The 20,384-nt window shown below is 36.4% G+C and overlaps 1 protein-coding gene across 1 annotated transcript in view; it reads right to left on the bottom strand.

Moving 5' to 3' along the window:
* The window catches only part of NAALADL2 (N-acetylated alpha-linked acidic dipeptidase like 2), a 414,540-nt gene that overhangs the window by 86,932 nt on the left and 307,224 nt on the right, over positions 1 to 20,384 (bottom strand). Inside the window, exons 7-8 of the mRNA XM_059479300.1 lie at positions 8,778 to 8,921; positions 446 to 538 (exon numbers count right to left, since the gene is read on the bottom strand). Coding sequence (XP_059335283.1) covers positions 446 to 538; positions 8,778 to 8,921 — 237 coding nt within the window. The remainder of the gene's footprint in view (positions 1 to 445; positions 539 to 8,777; positions 8,922 to 20,384) is intronic.

Genomic DNA, 20,384 nt, shown 5'->3' with positions numbered 1-20,384 from the left:
TTGTGCTTTATGTCCCAGTTGCATTTAGAGTTCCATTGTTCAACCATCACACATAGAGAACAGTAATTATTATTCATAGTTTGTATAAAACTAGCTTCAGGTATGATTGAGACACGAAATAAGGCTGCAGCAAAAGTTAAAACCATATTAAAATTAAAACCATTAAACAACTGCTTGTACAAACTACTGATACTCTCTGTGCTCCATGTGCAACACCTGCTGCTTGTGTAAAAATATGCTTTTTGTAACTACAATATCCCCTTCAGATCATTCTCTATGTAACCCTCATATTCCGTCTTGTCACAAATCACAAAATGAGTACAAAAAAGTATTTTTCTCTCCTCTGTATTAGAGAATTATCTGGCAAAATAGGATCCTGATCCCAGCTATGACTCCCACCCATTGTGAAACAAATAATCAATACAAATGACAAAGGGAAACTTACCAGGAAATACAGCTCCTTTTAGATATCCAATGACATTAGAAATTGTCTTGTAAGTTGTGACAGACTGAATGTTCAGACTGATTGTTTTTTTGCCTGTTAAAAGATGAAAAAAAAAAAAAAAAAAGAAAATGTTGAACTTATTTACCCAGCCAAGAAATGTACAGGTCAAAGACATAAATTTCACACACATTAAAAAAAAGAATTTAAAATGAGGTTAAAAAAAAAACTGAATAGGAACCACAGATTGAAACACATAATATGATCTTATTTTCTTCAACCTATTTTAGCACATGATTCAAAGATGGAATCTCAAAAGGGATCTTTACTCCTTGAGTTAAAAGATCATTGAATTCACTCAATAAATGCTGCCAGAATACAACAGAAAAAGAAAATTTGTAAGAGTAGGATTTACATAACTCTGTGATAACAAAATTTGCCTTAAACATCATAGGTTTTTCTCACCTAATCCTTCACCAAGGTCAATCTAACAGTAACATTCACAAAATTATACCTGGTTTATATTACATTTTCTTCTGGAGAAAAGCCCCTGTGATAAATCAGACGGGAGCAGTCAGACCTCCCCACAGCTTTGCCAGCACAGCCTTTGGTGATGCTCTTGTGAACATGTGCCAACAGAAGCCAGGGCTTTTTGGCCTAGCTGGCATCAGATGAGGAAATGGTGCAAATACAAAGGCAGAATGATTTCAAAAGCTGCTAAAATGTAAGGAACTTGCCAGTACTGCCACACTATTTGAGACTGCAGCACAGAATAAAGCCAGAGTAGAGCAAATATATGAGTTTAAATAGATTAAAAGAAGGTGGGACACAGTTACCACAGGAGTTCCTGCAGTTTGTGACAGTGGAAACCAAACAACCAACCATGGGCAGCTGCTGGCACCTTCCAAACATGAAAACAGAATGTGTTAACATCCAGCTCATCTGAAAGGCCATGACTTCTACCCAAGAGACATGAAAACGTCTTACGCTGCTTGAACTCAAAAGCAGCAGCAGTGTGCCAATGAGCAGTGGCTGAGCAGGGGATTCTCCTCCACCCATGAATTTTTTTCACAGTGGCAGAACCGTGCCTGAAGCATCTCCGGGACACAATTCCTCCCATGTCCATATCCCAGCTGCCACAGACCACAATAAAAACACTCCACAGATCATTCTGCTCTCCGTGTCCCGTGCCATTATCCTCCCATGGATCTATTTCTATCAGTTTCTTCCCAGGCCTTGTTTCCTGAGGTGCACAGAATTTGGGAGTGGGGAGTTAACTGCAACATGTGAAACAGAAACAACACATGGTTACTGTTCTTCAGGGTTCATTTGCTGGTTCATACAGTAAATTTACTTCGAAATGTTCTTAAAATAAAATACAATATATTTTAATTAATTTGTCTTCATTGGTATTTAAAAAAAAAGCAAGTGAACTGCTAGTATTTGTTTAAAAAATGAATTAACAATAGTTATGCTATTTTTTATTCAGACAAAACCTCTTCAGTTATCAACAGATGTGTCTTCTCTGTGACAATTCTGGTTTTGCTTGAACAAATCAGTATAAATGCAAACCAAGCAGTTAATTAAAAATAACCCTGGCACATGACTTTGCAACAATCAGTCACAGCACGTTAATAATTTTATTTGTCACATAATTAACTTTGCTCTTCTGATGTAAGTTACTGTATTTTAAAATTAATATTAATGCCATGTAAATGAATTGTTTGTTCAATAAATCCACAGACATTATTTTAGAATTTTAAAAAAAGTAATTAAAAATAGTCCAAAGAATTCCAAAAGGGTCTTTTAAAACAAGTGAAAACAGCTCAAGCCATCTATGTTGATTAAGCAGTTTAAATTTAACCTCGATTATGCAAGCTACTTCTTGCTGCTGTTTCTCACCTACAACCATTCTAGAGCCAATTTACTCTTCTTAAAAAAAAATATTTTAAAGTCAAAACTGATTTCCTTTCCTTTTCCTACAACACTTTAGATGTTTGTTCCTTTAGGCCTCTTCTCAGACCAAAAGACAATAAATCCTTTTCAAGACATCTGACTTCACTGTTTTTCCTTAATCAACATCAGCTATCGAGTCTGTAACTGACAATAAAGACACAGAAATTAACTTCTGGCAATACCCACATTCTCAGATCAGATACTCCAGTTAATAGTCATGTAACACAGTAGTCAGCTTTACAGTGACTTGGGCTTAAAGGCTTAGAGCACCAGATGAAAAGGCTGAAACTGCTCTTTGGAGTATACAGCAGAAGCAAAATTTAATCCCCTCTAAACAGTTCTGACAACAAACCTCTTGTCCTAACACTGTATTTTAAGGATCTTGACAACTTTCTCTATTTTTTTTTTTTTTTTTTTTTTTGCCCATATTCCCTGGGAAGCTTTGAGGAGACTTTACCTTAACATTATTCAGGATACACTATCTTTATGTAAGCTAAAAGCTGCTTCTGGGATAGAAGAACACAAACATATTTACTGCTACTTTGATTTATTTATTTCCTGACCTGGAACTTTTAAATTGTCTCATAGCAAATGACAACCTTCTCCTCTGACATTTACATAGCCATGGACTTCTAAAAATAACTATTTTTCCTCTCATTTGATAGACAATTTTAGTACTTCAGATGTGAAAAACCTATTTGCAGTAGTTATGTTAAAAGAACATAAGTTAGGCTTGTTTCCTTTTTTTTTTCCTTTAACTTCATCCCAAGCTCATGCATACAGGAGTAAAAGCTTGAGTCTCATTTTCAAACAGGTTGGTTAACTTCTTGAATTCTGATCATGCTAAACATCACCAGACAGTTTTCTAAGCATTTGAGTACTGGATTTTAAAAAGCATCTTTAGGAATTCAGGTTGAAAATTGAACTCATTTGACAAGATTTTTGCTAATCACAAAAGATTTCTGTACATGCCCACTTAACTGCAGTACAGAAAAATCAAGTATTAATTGAATTTAAGGATTTCAACAGAATAACTCTTGGATTATAAACCCAAAGCTATTTCAGTAGACTGCTGAAATAAAGTATATTCAAGTAATTCAGTAATGCAGTTTTTGAGATAGTTCCTGTTGAAATCAACACCTGAATAAATGTGAACCTGTCTGAAATCACAACTGACCTAGAGATTTCAAACATCATCAAACATCCATGCTCACACGACTTAGGGGACACTAATTGAGCTGAAGTATTCAGCATAAAACTGCACTTGACAGATCATCGTGTCAATTTGAGTGCAAAACCTAATTTACTACGTATTTTATGTCAGTTTTCAAGTTAAACAGAGAAATTTAAGAGAAGAAATACAATCATCACACACATTTAAGTAACAGTAACACTTACAAAAAATACTACATGCAACATGGCATACATAGAAAAGTGAATAAATATAAAATAGTATATACTTAATAATGTATATTATCTCAGAAAAATATTGTGTGATACTATAAAATTACATATGCAAAAATCAATACTGAATCTATGCAATGTACAGTATTGTTGAGGTATAAAACTATTTGTACAGGAATGTGTCAGAACTCCTAGCCAGATGTCCTTGTAATGAAAAGCCTCCACTTTTCTTGTGTATAAACAATACACCATATAAATCTGATATCTCTAATATTTTTGTCTAAAAGATTTCTATTTGATTAATCAACTATGTCACCTACTGACAACATATTCTCCTTTTTGAACAAATATTCAGAGATCTTGAGTCTCCAAGTCTAGTCTTAGTATGAAGAGCTTAATGAATAAACGCCTTGGTATTTGATCATCATCTTTTTTGACCTACAATGAGGAATCCAGAAATAAAACTCTTCAGATGAAGAGTTTTTGAAATAAGAAATGCCTAGAATAAAGTCCTTTAAGGAGGCTCTAAACTAGGATGGCCTAATGTGATACAGAATAAATGTGTCACAGTCAACATCAAAGAGAGTTGAAAATGCTTCTGATGGTAGAGTTGAATTTCATAACCTCACGCTACTTTCATTCTTTACCTGCTTTATAGCAATCAAAAGCAAAGCATCACAGAGGAAAACATTGGTGCAGAACAGAATTCTGAAAATATATCTTGATCATTTACAATTCTGGTAGAAAAACTCTCTAGGCTTCAGCTGGGAGTAGAGGGAAGATACATAAAAAATACTTCACACTGTTCATGCTTAATTGTTCTCATGGACTTCTGTTTTAAAAAGGAACAGAATTTAAAGTGATCATGAAAAGAAAATCTGAGTATTGGAATAAATGTCTGTAAGTTTTCATATAGATCAGAGCTCCCTATTTAACTTGTTCCTCTTTCAAATGGCAGTAAGAGACATCTGCAGAACGTTGTTCCATTTCTGCTGTTGTGTACAATGACTCCAGATTTGGTAGATACAGTGACATGCACTGCCACACAATCTGCTGGCATCTCTCTCTATTTGCTTCCTTGGATTCATGTTTAGCATAGTCCAAGTACCCAGAAATTATGGTATCGTTTGCATATTGATATCAGAGTGTGAGATGGCCCAGCCAGAGTTTATTAAATATGGGAGTCTTTATTTTCTCTGACAGGTAGCAAACTATGAAGGAGAAACACATATAATATTATCACAAGGCTGTAGTTTAACCGGAGAAGATATTCACTTTATCACTCCATGGCCTTCCTCTGACTGAAAAGAAGACAGGCTTGATTTGCACTAGTGCAGTACTTGGCAGAGAATTTTATTTATCTTGGATGAGAATCGTATAATATGGAAAGTAACAGACTCTTCCAATTATTCCTTTTGTATAATTAATGATTCAAATTTCACATTATCAAAGTTGACTATAAACTCAGTATAATGAACAGCTGACACGTGGAACTACAGAAAATAGATGTTCAAAGTCTCATAAAAATTCATTGTGTTGTGCTGCAAACCTTTCCAGTACCAGTCAGTTCTGGTTATCAGTTCCACTCACCCATTTTGTCAGAGGAGGTAGATTTGTTTGCAGCCTACAACAGAGCTCTGCACTGCAGTCACTGTGATGTTTCACTATTGATCAGTGACTGTATTTTGTAGACTAAAAAAAGGTTATAAAAGATCAAAAGATTCTACCTAGAAAAGCATTTTGATCTGAGTAATTTTACTGTCTGCAGCAGAATGCTGGGAGTCTTTGTGTACCTGGCTCTATTATTCACACAGTGTTTGATATCATTCAAGTTACTTAAACTATTCATGCCTTGCCTTTATAATTTTAAAAGTTAAAGAATAAAAAAATTACACCTATTGCACAGGAAAAGGCATTAGCAGGTGGTAAGAAGTGGGATGTTTAAGTGAGATCATTGCATTTACACTTCCTGCCAATTGAGCTGCCATACCAGGTCACACCAAGTGACCACCCAGTCCTTATCTCCAAGAGTGACCAGTACATAAATGTGGAGAAGAATGGAAGAATAGGATGAGCCTCGGAACAGGGGGAAGCCCCAGACACCTGGAGACTGATCACTGCTGAAATCCTGGATCTTTCTCACCTTCTCTCTTCTCAGGCATTAACCAGGTTGAGTATGAAAACTGACACTTAAAGCCAAAGGGGAAATTTACACCCATAACTCTGTGATGTGTTTAAATAGCAGGCTTCCAGGATTTCCATTCAAACCAAAGTATGTGGTCATTAGTGTCAAAAACCACTTTGTATATTAATTGCCATTAGATGGATTTACATTAAATGCTCAAGAGTTTAATTGAAAAAGGGTAATTTGTACATTACTGCAATCTCCCAAATAGTGGGAAACTTAACAGCAACAAAGGCAGTACGCAGCAAGACTTCCCTCATTTATGTTTATAGGAGTGCTTTAGTTTTACAACAACCTTCACAATGTTCTAGCAAATATCCTAGTGAGATTTTGTAAAAAAAGAAAAGAAGCTTCAAAAGTTTGCAGTTTCTCTATAGAAGTTCACTCTGAAATTCCTTCTAATTGCCTATCTTTGGGAAAAAGTTCATGGGAGCACAGAATTTCAGATTAATGAGGATTAACAATAATGTACCATACCAAACAAAAAGCAAATCTAATTACTGACTTCATCTACCACCAAATTAACAGCTGACTTCAATTCCCACTATTTGCTTTGTAGGTCCTGAGCACTCAATCTGTGTGGGATGTTGGCCTCCATCCTCCCACTCCCTCTGTCACATTTTGTCTCTTGAAAACTGCAAGGCTAAGGGAAAAAAAGCAGCAATGTGAGAAAACTATATATAAATGTTTAATCATTACTGATGAATCTGCTGTTCAGCTTTTTGAAACATAATGATGAGAGAATGATGATCATTTTATCCTAACAAATTTCAAGCCAACCAATCATCTGAATTGCTCATTCACCTCTTTTGACAGATAAATGATGAGTCCCACGTCAGAAGTGAAATCTCTCTCTTAAGCTTCTTCAAATCAACAGGAAGACTGCAAATTCAACCTTTGCTCTTCTCTAATGCATTGCTGTCCTCAGCATTATCTCTTTAGCTATTACTAGTATTAAATAGTTCTACACCATTTCTTATCATGAGACCAGGCTTTTATCTCTTCCATTAAGGCTGCTGCTGAACAACAGCCCACTCTGTGCTCCAGAACACCATCAGCTTCACATTAGTTCAAGGAAAAATATATTATAATGCATTACAAAATTATACAAGGCTTCTTCTCAGTCCCTATTTTCTCAATAAATTAAGATTTTTTTTTAAAAAATCCCCCTTGGATTACTGTGTTTCAGAAGCTTTACATGAAATCACACACACAAGCTGTTGTGTTCACCCAGAGAAAACCAGACATGGATTGGCTCTCTCTAGAGAGAATTGCTGGCTTGGAATATTCTTTCTTTCCAGAAATTCTCCTCTGACACAATTCCTGTCTTCTCATGAAAATAAAACAGACATGCCACACCTGTCACAGAAAAAAGCAGAGTAAGCTGCCCTTTAGGGTGATTTTGCCCTGCAGCCTCCAGATAAAGCTTTATGAGAAACAGACGTTGTGCAGCCTTTTATCTTTCTAAAATGAGTGTCATTTTCCAGCCCAAATTCAGGCTTTGCTCCAGGCACTTCAGCTGTTGGAAAATCCTTCAATACTAACAAGCTTCATGCAGCCTACCTGGAATGGGTAAGCTCTTGTTCCTTCCAAAATGGCCTTTTCCCCTTTTCTACTGGTTGTGGGGACAATAATTTTTAAAATTAAAAGTTTATTATTAAAAAATCTAGTCAGCCATGCATGGAGAACAATTGCCCTGCCTAACCACAACAGCTTAAGCCATGAAGCAGGAGGTTTTCTGCTTTCTTTTTCAGTATGTATAACTACAAATGCTAACACAAGTCATAAAATTAATCAACCTTTTTTATGACTTGTTGTATTGTCCTCCTATTCCACAATAACTTTCCAAAAGCAATAAACAAGGGATACAGCACATGATACTACATTGGTTGCCCTTAAAATTTGTTTTTCCTGTTATCATCACTGTGTGTAGGACAGGACACAGTGGTTAAATTAATTTGCCTCCTCCTTTCCAGGACCACAGTTTCAAATCAATTCATTTAAATGGCCCTTATAGTGAAATAAACCATTTTTTTTCTGGAGAAAGATGCACAGGTAAAAAACAAAACTGAAGACTGTTTACTGAAGAATTACTGTCTAAACATGCACCTCATCTAGAATGTTCTCTGCAAGATGTTCTTCTGGTGAAACACTGTGCTGGAAGACTGTAGCATCTATATCAACTTATATCAGCAATAAGCTTTTTCAAGCAATAATCTGTTTGACTTTGCTAATGGCATTATTTCTAGGGAGATACTCTGAATGCATTCATCTGGCTCTACTCAAGGTATTTTGCTCTTATCATGATGGCTGTTTTCCTGGTGAAAACTGGGAGAAAAAGCTGCCTGAGGGTTCAGGTAACAATACACTGTTTGTTCTATAGCATATACAAATTAAGGAACATATTTAGAATTTAAGTGCTATTATTCCAGAAAGAGGAAAAAAAAAAGCTCACAGAATAATATAGTTGCTGACGTCTTAATGTTAAAATCACATTATTAGGAGTACAACCATACTGCAGCACTAACAAACCTCCCTACTGATGGCATCTACACAGAGGAGGTTCTGAGTCAGTATTAAGAATTAGTGCTCAATGCCTTCTACTATTTTTTTTAAACCACAACTTCCATCTATCAGATTTTAGGAGCAGAATTTTTAGACTGTTCATAGAAAGCATCTAAGCAAAACACACCCACAATCAGCTAAACCTCTTAGTTGTATAGTTGTAGACATTGGATTTGGAGTCTGAGAGGAACGTCCCAAGGGTGAAGTGGATTTGAAAAGCATTACCTGCAGCTGGCAGGTGGAGGGGTGTGCACCTGTCTCTTTGGGCAGTCTCCTCAGGCAGGGAAACAAGTTTTCTGGCAAGCAGTGCAGAAATTGGTTGTACCAACAGTGTTGTGAGGTTCAGTCGATTCTGCCTGTAGCTTCCATCTTAAATGACAGAAAGGGAAGAGCAATTTAGTAAATGAAAATTAGACTTTTATCCTTCATAAACCGAACACAAAAATGCAAATCTCTACCACACAAGTTAAAACAATGGATTTAGATAAGCAGCTGTTGTTTTGTGCTTATAATACTGAAAAAAAAAATTAAAAAGCTTCTTCAAGAACATGTATTACAAAATTACATGTACGTATTATGGTATCTGGGCAATAGTTCCATAAGAAAGAAACTGTTAAATGAGTCTGAGCAGATATTAGATTGTGAATTAAACATAAATTAAATTGGTGTGTAGTTAAAGGAATCACTGAAATATGGAAGTACTGATCAGCAATAAATTTCAAATTCAAGTAAAAACTGAACAGCTGAAGGAGGTCTGGAAAAAGAAGGTACTAAACAGACACATTGAATGGTGAAAGGTATGGATCAGAAAGCATCAGAATACTTCATTTACAGCTGAAACATCTTAAGCAGACATAGCACAAACCTCTCAATATCAGCAGTTTCATGCAAAGTATTAAAATCTCCCTTTAACAGAAAAAAAAGAGAGTTTGCATACACCTGCCTGTCGAACACTTGATCGTGGAAAGGTTTCTGATGAGATAATGAGATATTTTGCGAGACCAACTGACAGAACTGTGGGGAAAAATAAAAACCTAACTTTGCACAACACAAATGCTCCGAAACACTTAGGGAAAAACATCAGTTTTCTCAGTTATTTCAGATGTATTTGGGGATCACCTCTTCCCATGGAAAGCAGGAACTCTTCTGGGAGATGAAAAGCCCACCATGGAAAAGGAGGGGAGGCTGACAGCCTGGGCAGGGCACAGCTCTAACACAACCTCACAATGTCCCTGCCCCTCCTGAACCATGTCCAAACCTTCAGCCAGAGATTCAGAATACAAGGCATCTCCCTGAGACCTCTGTGAAACAAACACTGTAATTCCTGTCAACATTGAGTTCTTTACTACCCAAAAGCATCCTTTAAATTCTGTGGCACTGCAGGCACAAGGGGAGGAGGCTATCAGCAATCAGCAGCATGTTTCAAATAAGTTTCTATGAAACTACTTCCAGGACTGTTACTGAAACACAGTGTAAAGAAAACAAGAAGCCTAGACACATTCTAAATTTTTTTAGGGTTTGTTTTTTTTTTTGTAGTACTAGAAATTTCTTAAACTTTTTATAGTACACCTTTAATCCTAATGAAAAAGTTGACCAAATCTGTATCATTTCATCATGGAAAAACAAAAGGTGTTGTTCACCTTTAAAACTCAGTGGCAAGGTGATCAGTGTTCAGTTGGAAAGAACCAGACAAATTTTTAGGTGGAGAGGTAAAACTGGTTCAAAATATAACATTAAAAAAAGCCTTGTCTCATCAAAGTTGGTCTGGGTTCAAAATCTCTTAAAGTTGTCATATCAGTGAAGTGACAGCAAAATCAGTTTGGTCAAGAGTGTTGAGAGTGTTTCTGCATTCAAAAAGAATCCCAAAAAAGTCCATCAGAGATGTGCAATTGAGACATTATTTTCTTTCCAGTGTTTGTCAATCTTCAGCCTGTATTACAGTGGCAATGAAGCCCAAAACGTTTCAGATGAGAAAAATCTCTCCTTTCTCCAGTTACTCACAACTTGAGCTTCACACCTGAATAACCTGTGAAAGATACACTTTCAAGAACAACTTACAGGAGAAACCCCTCCATATTTAAAAATGAATCATCTCACAATAGAAGACTGAGTTTGAAGTATGGGAGAAAAAGAAAAGAGAATCTGTAGAAAGACAGATTTAAGTTACCTGAGCAGATTTATCTGGAAGAAAAACTTTCTAATAGGAGGAATTCATAAAGACTTGCCTAGGCAGATGATAAAATCCTCTTTAACTGAAATCTTTATAGAGAAAATTGTGAGCAAACATCTGTCAGGAATGATGCAGATATGGCTGATGCCCTCCCTTAGGGAAGGTGCTACATTAGAGGATCTCCTGACATCTTTGCCAGACCTAAATTCTATAAAATCCTCTAGTAACTAAACTTGACGAACTTCTAACAGAGAAAAAAAACACCATTGAATTCATATTAAAAAATACTTGAAAAAGGAAAAAACAAAATAGTTCCTTTCCCTCTGCCAGGCATTTATTAATTGCCACTTGTTAAGGAGGCTGAGGAAAGCAATGTGCACCATGACCAGATTTCAAAAGTGAACCATCCAAGACCAATCTCTCCAGTGCACATTTAAAAACCTGGAGATTTCCAGGGCTGCTGCTTAAAGCCTAATCATTCAGGTTTAAAATACTCCTGGGTTTGGTGCTGTAGTGAGAGTGAAACAGAGCAGAGTAACTTCAGAAAGAAACCAACACACTGAAAGAACCTGGGGATTCTTGCTGGGACTTTGTCTGCTGGATGCCAAACCCTTCAGCATCTGTGGGAATAACAAATGCTTGAAGGATAATTTAAATTTGCCATTTTGCTTCTAATGAAATTTAGTTTTATAGCATGAAACTCTTCCAAGAAGCAGAATTCCTTCTTCTGTGCAAGTCAAACAATGTAACTGAGCCAGGCCTAGAACCACTATTAATTTCGGAAAGTCCCTGGAGAACTTACTGTAAAGTGAGGAAGAAAATACGGTAATCAATTATTAAGTTAATTTTAGGAGCACAAAAAAGAAGCAATCTTTAGAAAGTTTATGCACAGAAAGCAAGGCCTGAATTTCTGTTTCTGCAGTGACTATGGATTAGGTTTTCTTTTTCAATGCAAGCACAAACCTTGGGCACCAGTTTCCACTCTGTTCAGCCTGGGACACTCCCCCAGCCCAGCAATTCACAGTTCTCCATCACTTAACTTACTGGTACTGCCAACATGCTCTGGGATTTCTGAATTTAATAGTAACACCTGTCCACTGTACCCTACTCAGTTCTGAGCAAAAGTACCATTTTATCATCACATCAGTGACTTTCTGAAGACTGAAAAACCAGAGTTTTACTCACAATATCATACTTCTCTAGCCCAAAAATATTGCTTCACCAACAGCTTCCTCAGTATTATGTGAATAGTCTTTTATTTGCATTTCTCTAAGTTTTGTGTTATATGAATCACCTTTCTGTTCACTTTTGTTTAAATTCCAGATTCAAAGAAAGATTGGAAAGAACATCGTATTTCATCAATATGTGTTTATTCAAGGCACCTTCTGCCAGGATCAGATAAAACAAAACTTTAACAACTAAAACTGTCTAAAAAGCTTACTGACAGAATTCATCAAAATAACTCCTTCTATGACCTAAAACACGGCTTTAATGATTTTCCCCAAAAATAAAGACAGCAAAAAGTAGTCTGAGTGAAAACCAAGCAATAATTGTTCATACCCACGTCTTTGACTTTCTGCTGCATTAATAATACAGCAGTATTAGTTTTGAAATATCTGAAGTGAATGGCTCATTAATTTTTCACCTTAAGCTTAATAGAAATTTGACAAACAGTTTTATGCTGAAAATAGACACTCCAAGCAGGACTTCACAGCTCGTGATGGGAATAAATTAGAGCATAAAAGACAGAATAGTGTGTGCATTTGGTCAAACAAGATGGTTTTGTCACTCAGCTCCTCAAGTGAACAGTTAGTGCAATGCATTCCTGTGAAAGAGGCATTCTTACATTTATTCAGTCCCAGTGCACATTCTGCACTGCCCTTTGTCAGCACTTGATCTTGTATTAAGCATGACAAACCCAAAGATCTATAAACTACATGTCATAGACATTTATGTTATCTGTGCTTTGAACTTGTACCCAGCTTCCCTCCACCTCTGTTGGTAACATTCAACAGCTGCTAGCTCCCACTGGTTGTCCTGCAGCCAGTCACAATGATCTGTTTCTATTTCTCTGAAAAATCAGGTTATCTGTGGTTTTCCTGGCTTTCATCTAACCACAGATGGAAGATGCAAGGATCTGTGCAGCACCTACAACAGGAAGGCTCTGGGTACTGAACTCACACCACCACTGCTCATCACCAGAATTTTGCTAAGCAGCAGCTACTTGATTAAATCTTCATCTACAGCAGCTTGCAATGCTGTCCCCATGTCCATTTTTAACTCCAAAAAGCAGCCTTCAATTAAGCCTCCACATCCCATTTAACCTCTGCTAGACCCACCTGCTACACCTCACAACGTCACTGACGTATTTTTTGCCTTCCTAAATTTTATCATGGAAAAAAGCAACTCATTCTAGCTGTTATTTCTTGCTGAAAGTGGATACAGTCAGAATATTGACCCAGAAAAAAGTGGTGCTGTTCTGCAAGCAGTCATGAACAGGAAATTCTGGGAAAGCATTCCCACACTGCTCACCAAAGTCACATAAAGGTTTTCCTGCATGTTAAGTCAAACAGAGATGTCTTCCTCTAACACAAACCGTGCTGAAAAGTCCAAGGTGTTTAAAATGGAAGTAAGAATGGATTTTATTAATGCCAAGGAGAAGACCTTAACTTCAGACTTTCAAATATCAGCCAGGAAAAGCAAAAAAAACAAAACTGGCAGAGAAAAAAGTTACTCAAGAGGAGCAGAATCTGGAGCAGGAGCCTACAGAGTAGAGGTAACAAGCAGTTTCCTGCTATGTCTTTATTCACTTCTCCATAAATTATCCACTAGAAATGCAACTGGAACATATGCCAGTTTTGAAGTGGTTTGCTTCACTAGCCGCTGGTAAAAATATGGAGGAAGAGAAAAACATTTGCTTCTCTTACATAAAAAAAGAACTTTGAAATTCTGCAACCAGGGATTTTAACAACAGCCAGAAGATTTTAAAGCAGCTTTACAGGCAATGGAGCACAAGATGAGGAATCACAGCAGCATTGTGTGGCAGCTTGCACTTGAGGATGCATGGCCACAAATGGACAGGGGATGCTCAGAACTATGTTGTGATTGGAGAGATGGGTGAGGAGGATGGCTGTGCCCGTGAAAGGTTTATGCACATTTACAGAAAACACAGAACTGAAAGGCAGTGAGCATCACCTGGAAGAGAAACAAGCTACTCAGAGTTCTCAGGAAGGATCTAAAACACATTTTGCACTTTGGTCTTAGCATTGCAGATAGTTAAAAAGGATTCTTTAGAAACACGTTTTTAAACAAATCACATCCTCATGACTTTAGGGGTTAACAAAGGGTTTAAAAGAAAACTGAAGATGCCATATCACCTGTGATAAACTCCCCAAATAATAATCATACATCACTGATACACAGAGAAAACCAGAATCCTGCAGAAATACTGGTTTGCTTACAGAGTATATTAATTCTATTCTGTTTACATAACATTTTGTCAACAGATCTGTGTATGTATTACTCAAGACTGTCTCTTTAAACAGATTTCTGCTGTCCTTGAAAGTAAACCTAAATATTCTATAGCTAATACAGAAAAAACTCAAACCCTTCAGAACTTGCTGTCATCTTTTTCCTTCCCTCACAAGGAAATGTGCTTAACCACCATGAAAGACAAAAAAAACATCACTCCCCTCTCTCTCACTGCAAATCACTCTTGCCTTAATGCCTACTTAATGTACTTTAAAAATACTGTCACTCTTCTTTTTAAGATACACAGAATAAAAAGCAACGCATGTATTGTGTAAAAGCAAAACTGCTCTGACACACTGATGCAAAATCATCTCACTAATTTCCCTGCTCCTTTCTGAGAATATTTAATAAAATGGCAAGAATAAAAAGAAAACCAAACAACTTTTCCCAATGCTCTCACCATTTTGAATCCCCCTTTCCACTTAGCTCGTTGTAGTGGCTGATAATTAAAATGACACAGAAGTGGCCAAAATAGAGCAACATTATGTAACATTTCCACACCAAATGACATGAAGTAAAATTTTTCCTTTTAAAGTATCCTACAATTGTGTAACCACTAAGTCATAAAAAGGAAAAAGCATTTCTTCAACGTATTTCAAAATAGCTAAAACATGTTTTTATGTTCTACTAACAATGGGATGCAACAGGGAAAAAAGGACAAGACAATTCTCAGGTTTTCCTGTGTTATCAAATGCCTGTCTCACTACTGAAGTGAAAGAAACTCTCCATCAACAGACAGCAGGTTTGGCCATCTGACAAAAAAAAACCCAAAAACAAACAACACTGTCCAACATTTTAAAAGTGGTGGTGGATATTTAAAAGGGTTGACAGAAGTCTTATGGGTTATAAGACAAAAATAAATATCACTTGATGCTTAAAAAATAAGCTTATTTTTAAAAATCCAGTAATCATATATTTAGGTTTCTGTACAACTTATTGCTTGCCATCCATAGTGAATTCAAACCAGCATATTCAGTACTTTATATTTAATTTTGGATTCTATCCTTGATAGCAGAAGATCTGCTTAGCGCCTTCTACTGTCATTAAATTCAAGATATAGGTACAACTCACTGTAAGGGAGGCATGCAGAAATAATCAATGCTGAAAAGATTGGAAACACTCAGTACCATCAGGCATGTAAAAAAATGGAATAATTCTATCCAAATCCTAATTTGGATAATAATTTGATATCTTTTACTTTCCTAAAATACGCAGAGGTATTAATCCAATGGAGCTCAGCAGAACTACTTGAAGCTATTGCTTTAACTACACAATCCAAATTATCAAGTACCAGACACATATTTGGACTTCCTTTTTTTTAATCTTTATTTTAGGGAAGACTACTTCAGGAATTCTATCCCTGCAAGCCTGTGTGTGAAATGTACCTGTTTGTTGCTCCCAGAAAATTAGATATAGGATGTTAAACTGAAGTCTGGAGGGAAGTTCATGTGTGTGTGTTTGTGTCTGCAGGAGGGAACACAAATCAAACTGATGAACTAAGCTTGGCACAGGTGGATTTTAAAACTGATATATTACAGAATATTTTAAATTCAAGTGGCAAGGACATTACGGAATTTGTTATCAGTTCAATTGGAAAAAAATAAAAATCTGTCCCTCCTGATGCAGGCAGTGAAGCAGGAATATCCTGCAATGGAGCGGGACCATGGAGTCACAGTAGCCAAGAGGGCACACAGCACCTCCTGCATGAATTGTGTTTTCTGTTAACCACTTCAAAAAATAAGGAACTTCTGGCACATTAACAGGCTGGTCTTGGAGCTTGGTCCTTCATGAACTAAACCTTGGTGATGGCCACCATAGATGGAACAAACAACAAACATGGAAATGAGACATTGATACAGAGTTCCTTTCCTCCAGTGATGACGGAGACTAAATATAGGAAAATAAGGGTCTTGCTTTATGCAAAATAGGCGTGAAGCTGTCAGAACACACATCAGGTAACATATACCATCCTTATTCTGATTATGAACAAGCATAGATTCCTGTTTACTCACAATAATGAGATTTATTGTTATTAAAAATAATAAAAGCTCTATAGTGGTCTGCCAGGAATGGAATGGAGATAGAAAATCTGCAAGAAAACACTGAAAGTGACAGGTTTAGGATGACAATTATTTTGTTTACAGCATGTAGTGAACACTGCAATGACTCACAATCACATGCTGTCTGTACATATTTGGAGGACAACATGAAATAAAATTGCATATGTTATCCGTGGTATAGGATGATGTTCTTAAAGTAATAACCACCTCTGATGCATGCCTCCAGATTTGTTTGTAACCACTGAAAGCCACATTTTGGCTTCAGCACAGTTGAATTGTGCCAGCACAGTTGTTTCAGGAGCCATATTATGAACCAGATCAGCACACTTCAAAATTCAGTGCTCTTAAATAAATGAGCAGAGTAAGGGTTTAGCTGGGATGAGGATATGGAAAGCATGGCAGGAATTCCTCCAATTACACCCAAAGCCTTCTATTCCCAAGCCACAATTCCAGGGGACACCCATGTCCTCTAGGACCCAAAGTCATTGCCAGACACAGGATGACACTTAGATATGCACATCCATTCAAAAGCTTCTTACAGATTTAAAAAATACAATTGAAACATCTTTATAATTTTTCTCTAGTTTTTTAAAATAATTATAGCATACTTCAGGAAAACCATTTAAGAACAGAAAGCCTCTAATATTCTGGCTGAAAATGATAAATAATTAATATGCATCTGCTGTTTTAGCAGTTTAAAGAAGCTGCAGTGCTAATTTTACTTGCATGATATTAATGTCAAAAATTTTGTAAAAGAAGATAAATCTACTAATAATGCATGTCTAGCAATGTTAAATATGTTAATATCATTTAGCTTTGTTTTGGTAGAGCATGCAATTGGAACTGCAGTGATGCTAATTTTCACATTAAATTTGTATCAAATATTATTTGTATCAAATTGTATTAATGTATCAAATTGTATTAAATATGTATCAAAGGCATACAAGAAGTTTAAAAAAATTCTATCTGCTTTTATTTTGTTCTAAAGGGCTTTCACCCAATCAAAAGAAATACAGAGAAGAATCAGTGGTTTTAAAAAGCCAGATTGCAATGGAAGTGTTCCAAGTCCTCAGTTCATTTTTATTAATCTTTCAACACTCAAGATCAGATAAAGTAGATATATGGGGTCATGTACCAGTAATAATTTGATAAAAAATACTGAAGAAAAAGAAATAACCTGGTAAATCAATCTCAAATGACAGTTTCCTGAAATGAAGATACAGGTGCTCTCAAGACCCCCATTAATCCTGTCGATGGTATAGAGAGGAGAAAAAGCTATGCTCAGAAATTCCTTAAATTCTGAATCTGTGGAAATCCTTGTAACACATCTTGGTTTATTTCCTGGATTACAGAGCAGAGACAAACAAACCATAATCTATTTGCAGCACTCCTCAGAGATACACAAACACTGCTATTTAATTTACTTAATAACTTGCTCATGTGTTTGCAATGTTTTATTATGTTCATGCTGACTCGTGCTACTGCTGGATTCAGCTTCAGAAGGAGATTACAAACACCCAGGAGAACTGGATTTTATTTTGTGCACAACAGCACATTTTCTGTGAATATTCATTCCAAACTCCAAATGGAGCCCTTGGCCCTAAATGATTTCTGAACCATCTCTTGTGAGGAGCTTTGCATCCTCAAATGAGTTTGTGTAACCTGAGATGAGCATGAAAAATTAATCATTGTGCTCAAATCACAGAGTTGAGGAGCTGGTTAACGTTTAGGTTGAACTCCCTGAAATTCAAGGACAATTTGAGTCAGGAAAATCAGAAGCAAAGAAAATTTGTAAGAAAATAGAAAATAAGGTAGTGCTTGAAAGAAATAATTCCTTGTTGAAGAAGGGCAGAGCAGCAGCATCATCTCAGAATATTGCATTTCGAGCCGTGTCTCAAATTATGAGTCAGTGATAAACATATATTCTGACACATATTTTTAAAAAATGCTACTTAGGATTATTTTTCAAATTAAATAATAAGAACATTTCTACAAACACAGTGGACATTATTGCAAATTATAGCTAGTAAAATTCAGCAGAAAATAAGTATATTGTAATTTGAATTGTTACTTAAAACTAATTTCAAAAGTGTCATCAGTGTTTTTCTCTGGGAGGAAGTAAATATTTCCTTCCCAGCTCAGGTCTTGCCACAGGATCCAAAGGACATGGAACCATCCTTTGTTCCTTCCCACAGTGTTAAATGTGCAGAGCTCACTCAGGTCACAGCCACAGCAGGAAATCCATTCCCCTATCTTTTTCCTATTTCTACAAAGAGCATAGGTCAGAAGAATCCCAAAAGAGCAGTGGAGAAGAAATCAATGGTTTCACTTTGATCGTTACCCTGACGTTTAATGAAATTTAAATGATACCTAGAACAAAATAAAATCTACAAGGACAGAAATGCCTATGCAAATCTTGCCCGTCATAGCAATTGCACCTTAGCTCAACCACTGGACACAACTCTCATTTTCTAGGTTGTTATAAAAGGAGTGCTACTGAAACACAGTAAGTACTAGCAAAGAGTTTGCAGCAAGTAAATTGTTTTCACAAGCTGAAACTGCAAAGGACTTGGCTCTTTAAAAACATGCAGGCCCATGGAAGATCCACAAATCAAACCATGTGCAAAATACTCTTCCAAGAAGAGGACCAGCTTATTCTAAGGGTTAGTATCAAGCACAACATTCTTTGTTTCATTTATTCATCAAAGTTATAGATATTTGCAGTGATGGTGTCTTGACAACTTCATGCATGTGGACAGTTCTAATAAATATCCTCCCTTTCAACAGTTTACTATTAAAATTTATTCTCCTGTGACATCCCCAAGGACTACATGTGTCTCTGAAGAATGGGATCTCAAGATTTCAAAGATCTACAGTATCCACATCTATCAAGAAGACTTGATATGTCTGGTTAGATGTACAGACATAGACCTGAATTGTCAAAGTATTTGGTGAGCCACCACCACAGCTCTACACAGCAGATGCTCACAACTCCATCATACTGATAGGCAAAACCCCCAATAAATACACAGAAATATGGTTCACTGAAAGAAACACAAATAAAAAGAACACATGGTCTGTTGCAACAGCATGAGTTAAAGAAGTTATTTTCATAAAAGGAATGTGTCACAAGTAATCATCACTTCCATTTCATTTCGTCTCCTTCTCAGTGCTGGTAGAAATAGATGCCACATTTGTAAATTCAATTGGCACTGTTTTGCTGAAGTGACAGATGATTCATGTTGTGATTGCCTCTACACCATGTAGCACCATTCTTTATTGTCACAGGTACTGTATTTCATGCAAGACTGCAAACTAGCATTTGCAGCTTTGTAATAAACTATTTCCTGTCAATAGTGCTGTAAGAAAGTTGAAATTTGCCCTCAAGTATCTGTTTTCTGTTCAGAAACAAATATTTAAAGCCACTCAGAGATCAAATGTGATTTTCCCATGCAGTCAACACTTCATTCTCAAACCTGGTGCACGAGGGCACTTCAGTCAGGGAGACAGAAGTGGCTTTGCAGTTGAGTTGTCCATCACTGCTCATAATAGGGCAAAAATTCAAGTACCCCTTTACGATATCAGGCCACCAATTTCACTGCCTGCACTTCAACTGCAGCAAACAAGTCTAATATTTAAGTAATAACAGACCAGAGGCAAAAATACTATTTTTGGCTGTAAGTAGATTTGATCTTTTCTAGCGTGCTTTTACTTCATTTGTGGCTTTTGCACAAAGAGCAATAAAATAATTATGTGGCAAAGGAATTAACTGCTGTGAAACAAGCAAAAATTTACTACATGAAAAAGTGTGAGCTATTGTTTTGCTACGACTCTATTTTAATTGAAATTAAATTTTCTTCAATTTCAGTTTAATCTGGTTAAGCAATTCAGAGTCCTGATTATCTCTAAAATGAACTGAAATTGTAGCTCAGAATGAAGCACAGAGAGGGAATATTGAGGAATACTGAAATATATTCCATTACTTTCCTGACAGTCACAGTCACCAGTGCTGAGTGAAGGCAGCTGCTGAGAAGATGATAAATACATTTAAATAAGTGGACACACGTATGT

The sequence above is a fragment of the Ammospiza nelsoni genome, chromosome 10, assembly GCF_027579445.1.
Source record: "Ammospiza nelsoni isolate bAmmNel1 chromosome 10, bAmmNel1.pri, whole genome shotgun sequence".
NCBI classification, from domain to species: domain Eukaryota; kingdom Metazoa; phylum Chordata; class Aves; order Passeriformes; family Passerellidae; genus Ammospiza; species Ammospiza nelsoni.
Note: the sequence above shows the minus strand (reverse complement) of the source record. Positions and strands in the feature narration are given on the sequence as shown.